The sequence below is a fragment of the Etheostoma cragini genome, chromosome 18 (assembly GCF_013103735.1).
Source record: "Etheostoma cragini isolate CJK2018 chromosome 18, CSU_Ecrag_1.0, whole genome shotgun sequence".
Classification (NCBI taxonomy): domain Eukaryota; kingdom Metazoa; phylum Chordata; class Actinopteri; order Perciformes; family Percidae; genus Etheostoma; species Etheostoma cragini.
Genome location: NC_048424.1, coordinates 10,690,131 through 10,698,121, shown reverse-complemented (window position 1 = coordinate 10,698,121; position 7,991 = coordinate 10,690,131). Strand labels below are relative to the sequence as shown.

The following is a 7,991-nucleotide window of genomic DNA, read 5'->3' as shown; positions in this document are numbered from 1 at the left end:
CCCCCCCCCCCCCCCCCCCCCCATACACTCTCCCAAACCCCTGTCAAACAATGTCAAGCGGACTTATTCTTTTCTATTCCGCCATTATGTCATCTGCTGATCATTCCAGAAAGGCATGGCCTCTCCTTTAGCCCCGTCCAACCTTGGTCCTGCTTTTTTGCGGCTCCTGATTTGTCAACTTTTCTGCCTGTCTTTCTGTTCTGTTGCCTTGCCCTCCCATCTTCATGTGCATGCGTGTGTTTGACTGCCATCCCAGATCGTGAAGAGTGTGTGTGCATGTTTGTGCGTGTCTGTGTGTTGTCGAACAATAGCTAGAGCCTAATCTCCATGTCAAAACCGCTCTGCCTCCCCAGCGAGCAGTCCGCTCAGCGTTTAGTAGCGTTTTGTCCCCCCATTCTTCCAGCACCACAAAAAGAGCAGAGGGGAGGGAGGAGTGAAGGCCTGTGTGTGTATGTGTGTGTGTGTGTGTGTGTGTGTAAAAAGGGTGTGGGTAATGGTTAGGGGTATCAAGGTATCACAAGCTATAATTTTGAATTTATGAGCTGTAATTTCTGGGAGTCACTGAGGAAAGAAGTCAGGGGTTGGATCAGAGCTTTCAGTGGTGCATTTAGGGTGACAGAACTAGGCAGCTACCCTGAGCCCCTGAGGTCCTCATTTAGTAGTTTGGATGTTTAGACAGTGTGTTTTCACTGTTGAGACCAGGCGGAAAAAGAGCCGGGACCAGCCGAGGCTCTTAATAGGTTTACCTCGCCCTATTGAATCCAGTCGAGCGGCACAGATCAGATAGCCACAGCCTTCTCTGCAGCGCTTATCGTCTCTGTCTTTCCCTCTCTTTCTATTTCTTTTATTTTGCTCTTTTTTTCCTTTTGTTCTGTCTGAGAGGTGCAGAGAGGGGACGAGAATCAGGGTGTAATTGGTGAACGGGGTTAAGTACATGTTTGAGCCCCCTGCGGGCCAGGGCGCTTCAGATGATGACTTAATCGTTTTTCTGGTCAATTATGTGTTTGCGGTCTCGGCCCCCCTCTTTCTCCAATCTCAGGGTTATGATAGGGGGGGAGTTCTGCTCCCAGTGGGGAGGATGAACCACACACACACTCTTACTCTCAACCCCCCCCCCCCACACACATTCTAGCTGTCTAACTTAATGTCTCTATTATCTTCCCTCCCTCCACGACCTGTTTCTTGCTCTTGTCTTTTATCTTTCTCTCTCGGTTACTTCACAGTCTTTTAAGTTATCACCTCACGTCTCACCTCCCTGGTGTGAAATGACACACCTTGCACATCCTTACACTTTTTTCTCAAATCCAGAGGCTTAATAAGCTTTTGACATGACAGGCTCTCCTCTACACTGCTTGCATGAAGAATTGTTACAGATCCCACTTATATCTCTTCTTAACGACAATACTGACAATCTAAGCAATGCTGACTCCTCCCCATTTCTCATTCCAGTTCAATCGCTGCATCACCTCCCAGCTGATCAAGTGGTTCAGCAACTTCAGGGAGTTCTACTACATCCAGATGGAGAAGTTTGCCCGCCAGGCCATCAACGATGGAGTCACTGGAGTGGAGGAGCTGGGCGTCAGCCGCGACAGCGAGCTCTTCCGAGCACTCAACATGCACTACAACAAGGCCAACGACTTTGAGGTAAACACCAACACTTTTAGCTGTTTAGCAGAAAAAGAATCATTGTATGTGAGAGGAGGAGCTGAGAACTGATGCGGTTCATATTGAAAAACGTGGAATTTCACCTGATACCTCGTGATGCAGAGGGCAGTAGTGTGACACCCTCTCACTGTGTCCTCACTGACACCGCTGTGACCGTTCTCAATGCTGAGTTTAAGTCTCTCATACATCCTGCCATACGCTGTAGTACTAATGTACATCGTCGCTGTCCCGTGAAAACAATTGTTTTGCTTTCAACTTAATCCTTCAGTTTACCTGAAATATTCAAAAATTACTAAATGTAGAGCTACATGATTTTCACAGGACAGCTATAATATGAATAAAATAATTTTTCTGAAGCGTGCATCACAGGTTTCAGCCCTAAAGACATGTGAGGAACTCTCATCCAATGAGGAAGAAACCCTTATCGCTGGTTTTACTTCTTCCTGACTGTTAATTTCCCCTCAGTGGATCTTAGTGTGTGTGTGTGTGTGTGTGTTAATTTTTGAGAAGCTGCATTTTACTTCCCTATACTCATTTACCTATCTGTGGTGAGATGTTTATGTGTATTCCAGTATATTATAATCATAAATTCTTAGCAGGCAGGAAGGTTTTCATACTTCTCCATTTGCCACTGTGTGTGTGTGTGTGTGTGTGTGTGTGTGTGTGCGTGTACGTGCGTGAGTAAATGTGTGTGTGTTTCAGGATTGCCTGTGCTCTCTCAATGTCGCCTGACAATAGACCTTTAAAAGGCTTGTGTTAAGAAGGACCTGGAGTGATCTGGGCTTGTGTGTGTCTGAGAGAGTGAGTGTATGTGTGTTTTGTTGTTGCTGCATTTCCCAGTGTCCTGTTCACCTCGAAGGGTACAGCCGTCCCTTGGACCGGCCTGGCATGCTGGCAAAGCACTTCTCCTCGATGTGTGTGTGTGTGTGTGTGTGTGTGTGTGGGTCTGTGTCACTTTGGGGGGGGGGGGGGGGGGGGGGGGGGGGGGGGGGGGGGGGGGATCTCACTGTTATCAAGGTTAAGCGTCCTACTGTTTTAGTGAGAGGAAGGGGAGAGAAAGAGGGGGAAAGGGGGAAGAGGGAGATGGATAGATACGGGGTAGAGGGTGAGAGCTCGGAGACAAAGGAGAAAACGATGAAGGGGGAAAGGGAATCGAGGGGAATGGGAAGGGGAGAAAGAAGGGTAGAAGGAGAGAGAGGAGAAAGAGAGATGACGTGCAGGAGAGAAGTGCCCTTGCGAGCAGTGGGAGTTTTGCAGCACACACATTTAAAGTGCTTCACTCTCTTTCTCTCTGTTTACGTGTATCTCTCTCTGTCCGTTATTTGTCCACTGGGGCTCCTCTGTGTGCACCCAAACACACACACTCGCACACACACTTCCCCACATCCATCTTCAGCCCTCTTGAGGGAGGCTTTGAAGGACTCTGGCAGGCAGAGGCACGTGTATATATGATGTCTTAATAAGTCAAAGTCCATCAGAGCAAAGCACAAAGAAAAAGGACACTATTTCTTCTGTTCAGCTGTTCTTGACTGATCATGACTGAATTATTTGTTTAGTTACAGGGAAATTTGTTTAAATCAAGAGGAAAGTGACCCTTCACCTAGCCCTGCATTTACACTCCTTTAGAGTGACCTTTAATATGTGCAGCAAAGTTCATATTTGCACACCTCCAATGGGAAAAGCACAGTATCAACACTGTATTTTTTTGTTCTTACCATTTAGGTTTTATTTTTCCTGATCCTGGATTCAGGGCGTATTTTCCATTAGAGGCTTGTTTCTGTTTTCATATCAAATTATGCTCTGCTTATGGTAAATCACCTGACACCCTCAACAGGAAATAGAAGTTAATGATATTTCAAAAACGCAGCTGCAAAAACTTGATTCTTTTAGATATGTCCTTGATATTGTCCCTGTGTTGTTTGACAGAACAGAAGATAAAGACATGTTCTAAATGTTCTATATATTTTTCCACATAAAATTACAATTACTTAAAATTACAACTATTAATAATCCAGAATCTATGGGAATACTGTTTATTGCTGGACACAGGTGGTCTCCCGCCTCACTGAAAAGCCCATTAGCATATGTGCACTGGAGTTTCCACATCACTCCTGTGTAAGTTACATTGTGGACCACAACTGACTATCTTGTCAAACATGTACTTACATGTGTTTGAGTGACATCATTTTAGTGAGCACGGAGAAACTTTCCCCCTTCAGCAGACTTCTACTGCCAAACATACACATGCATCATTCACACAGACAAACATTTAAGAGATTTTTTTGACTTTTATTCAGCGCAGCTTTTACGTTGTGCTTACAAAATAAGTCAGTGTTAAACATGTGGGTTGCATTGCAGAGCAGTTGGGCAAAATCTAAACTAGATAAAACAAGTCTATATCTTTAACTGACACTGTTTTACTTCAGAGAAATGGATCCATGAGATTCTTAGACAGGTTTGTGTGACTCACATAACCGATCACAGAAAAACAATTGACAAAACAACCTCTAGTAAACACCTTACAAAAAAATGCAGCACTTGCTCAAGCACACGTAACGCGCCATCTTTTCCCTCAGACAAATTCCCAGTCACATCTCAGACAAAACCATCATTCTTCTCATGGCACCAGGAAGCTACTGTTAAAACAGGCTTAAGGGGAACAGCCTATTTGCATACATAAATGTGAAAATTTGCAAGAAGACAGAGAGGAAAAGAGTGAGAGGCCAGGTGAATAAGTCTTCTGTTGACCGAGGAGCTTCAGTAGTGGAGGAGGGAGGGAAGGTGTTTTGCATATTAAGGTTTTTTTTTTTGCTGGGCAGGTGTCTGAGAGATACAGGAGCTGATTAGAGTTTAGCACAAGGAAAATTTGCCCAGCCATGCAAATTCTAACCCCCCTGACAAACCAACCGCCTTGGTGAGCATGAAGACTCTGCATGTAAGTGTTTGTGTGTAGCTTTTTGGTGTGTGTGTGTGAGTGTGGGTGTTATTTGTGAGTGAGACCGTGTGATTGTAAGTGCCGGTGCGTGGGTTGTGTGTTTTTTTATGTTGGTGTGGAAATGGTGTGTTTTTGTGTGTTATATATGTGCACAGACACATTTGTTATAGTGTTCTGTCGTGTGTGTGTGTGTATTTGAGTGTGTGTGTGTGTGTGTGTGTGTGTGTGCGCGTGCGTGCGGGCGGGTGTGTGTGTGTGTGTGTGTGTGTGTGTGTGTGTGTGTGTGAGTCATAGAGGTAATGTGGAGATGGAAATGTACTGGATGTGTATCAGGATGCCCCCAAGGCCCTTTTCTGTGGATCTCTCCCCTTTCTCCTCCACCTCCTCCTCCTCCTCCTCCTCCTCCTCCTCCTCCTCACCTTCCTCCCCTACCTGCTTGCACCACCACTTGAAACAGGAGCCTACGCAGATTCAGCAAGCGCACAAACACACACACACTCACACACACACGCACACACACTGAGTTTTCCCTTTGCCAGATTCTGCATCATCAAAGTTCCATCCACCTTGGTGGCGTCTTTGGAATGAATATGTCCTCTGTTTCAGTGATCACACACACACACGCACGCACGCACGTACACACACACACACACACACAAACACACACACACACACACACACACACACACGTCTGTGGCCTTTCTTGTTTGATGCTAATCTGCTCTGTCACTGTGCTGGCCTAATACGCTCCCATCTCCCTCCCAGCTCCTCTTTTGTGGCGATTGTTTCCCTTTTTCCTTTCATATCCCTCCTCCCTCACTCCCTCTCGTCGTTCTCTCTTCCTTCTGTTGCCTCTCTCCTTTCATTCTTTCATCCTCCTCTATTGCATGTCTTCCGTTATCCCCCCTTCATCTCCCTCGCTTTTTCCCCCATTAGGAAGTTTTAATGGCATAATTGTCACATTCCTTCTGGCACAATGAACACCAGCGGTAATTAAAGAGCTTGCCGTTAATTACCTAGACCCCGCCTCTACTTTCCTCTTTTCTGAGCCCTCCTCCTGATCCCCTCTCTTCTTTTCTTTCTTCTCCACTTCTCATTCGCTCTGTCCATCGCCATCAAAGTCTTCCGAAACACACCCGGCCTCCCAAAGCCTTGACTTTGAGCGAGCAGCGCTTTCATGTGAGAATTCAAGTGAAAACTCTCGCTTAGTGTCCTTTTCTTTTTACTCCACAGCCCCCTCCGCATGTCTTTGAACCCCCAATGACAACACACATCATCTTTTATAAGACAGGAATGTGTGTGACCTGGTAATGGTTTAGAGAGAGGGAGAGAGAGGTGGGGTCTAATAGAGAGGCAGTTTTATGATGGCTCTGGGAAACTCTCAGATTTCCATAAAACAGACTAGGCCAAGTTTCCTCTGTCAGTGACCACTCCTCTCACAGAGGACACACACACCTCGGCATTTAAAAGAGGAAGTCCCTATGATCTCCATGTGAGAAGGAGGTAGCAGCGAAAACGGTGAGCAGCCTTTGTCCGCACACACGCGGATATCGTGTGTCCTCCCTTATCAGCTGCTCTTTCTCCTATTGGAAAGATGTCTCACTCCTTTTGTCCCTCTTCCTCTTTTGTTTGTCTATCTGTCTGTCATCCCTCCATTTGAATTGATAACGCCCTTTAAAAGACACACTTGTTTTTTCATCCAAAGGGACAAAATAATAAAAGAAAAGTTTCTAAAGTTTGACTTGTTCGCTCTTGTTCCCTCACCCATCTCTATTCCTCCCTAGCATGCGGCCTCTGTCTTTTCCCTCTATTATCCTCTTTTTCTTCCTCTTATTTTCCAGCTTTTCCTACCGCTGTCTCTCGGTTTCTCTCCAACTCTCCATCCATTACTAGAGCCACAGAGAGCTGAGAGCAGATGCTGTCTGTCCAACCGCCGTGCCCCATAGCATTGTGTGCTTCACCTCTCCTTCCCCCTTCACTCCCTCGTTCCTCCTCTTCACGTCCCTCTCGGGGCTCCATTTGTTCTCCGCCCAGAGAGGCTAATGTCTGTTTTATCCTCCTCCTCCTGCTTTTCCCCTCCCTGTCTTGCACTCCTTCATTCCTGTTGTTTTGTTTTTTGGGGGTTTTATCACCACGCAGGGCAGGGTGTGCATGGGGTGCGTCTTTGACCGGGGTTCGACCGCTTGAATTTGAGGTGAAAAGGTCATGGCCGTTGCATTGGATGCACATGCACATGCACAGGCACAGATACAAACATGTATAAATATACATACGTACCTAAAAACACACACTTGCACACAGGTGTGGTGTTTTCTGTAAAAGGCTCTAGGGTTCTCTTTAAAGAGCGATTGAAGACAAAAAGAGGCAGAAGATAGAGGGAGAGAGATGAAAAGCTGGCGGTATAGATTTAAGTTCAGAGCTGCCAAAAATACAACCAATACAATTTGCCAGTGGGTTTATGTCAACTACACACACACACACACAAACACCATCCCTAACTTACTCTCTCCCCCTCTTATCTACAAAATCTACTGTAATTTCCCTAATCTTTATTGCTCTCACTGAGAAAAGGTTGAAATACACCAAACTTCCTTACATGTACATTTATCATGCGTGCACATTACATTTGTCACATACAGCAACACGTAATAAATAGAGTACACGTTGTCCTTGTATGCACTCATGTGTATTTGCACCTGCTTCTCCCACCAGAGCCAGCAAACACAGCAGCTTCTGTTTCTACACACATGTTACAATTGAGAAAGTAATGATGAGCTGACACGAGGCGCCTTCTCATGTTCATATTTATTGTGTTCAACGTGAACGGAATCACAGATTTGATAGATAATCATAGATACATGTGATATGATACGCAAATTCTCATTCAAAGTTGTGTTGTTATTTTACTAAACTGAAGCATCGGACTGGGAGAAGTAATAACGTTGGGATGCTAATAAGCTTGAAAGGTTGATTTACCCAAATAAAAAAATAAATGAAATGACACAAGTATACGGGGTACCCCAAGAATTTAGTGAGAAATGTGTTTGGTGGATTGAACCAACCCTTTAAAGAAAGACTGGTGACAACACTAGTGCGATCACCGCACCTCTGATAGTCTCTATGGCAAAGAATTAACAGATCTTCAGATATTACCCCAGACTTTGCTGTGCCATGAGCATAATTTACAACTTGTCTTGGTTTTTATTTCTCTTAGTGGGAAGAGTTAGGGAAAGAAAAGAATAGAGAGTGGGATCATCTGCTTCTCAGTGAATAGCCGGGGGCTATTGAGGGCCCCCGTTTGACATAGCCTGACAGGTCTTTTCTTCAGCGTGTGTGTGTGTGTGTGTGTGTGTGTGTGTGTGTGTGTGTGTGTGTGTGTGTGTGTGTGTGC

At 45.4% G+C, this 7,991-nt stretch overlaps 1 protein-coding gene across 2 annotated transcripts in view; it reads left to right on the top strand.

The window, feature by feature from the left end:
* The window catches only part of LOC117961235 (prospero homeobox protein 1-like), a 28,073-nt gene that overhangs the window by 13,110 nt on the left and 6,972 nt on the right, over positions 1-7,991 (top strand). For both annotated transcript variants that reach the window (XM_034899753.1, XM_034899754.1), the window contains exon 4: positions 1,450-1,644. In XM_034899753.1, the coding sequence (XP_034755644.1) occupies positions 1,450-1,644 (195 nt within the window). The remainder of the gene's footprint in view (positions 1-1,449; positions 1,645-7,991) is intronic.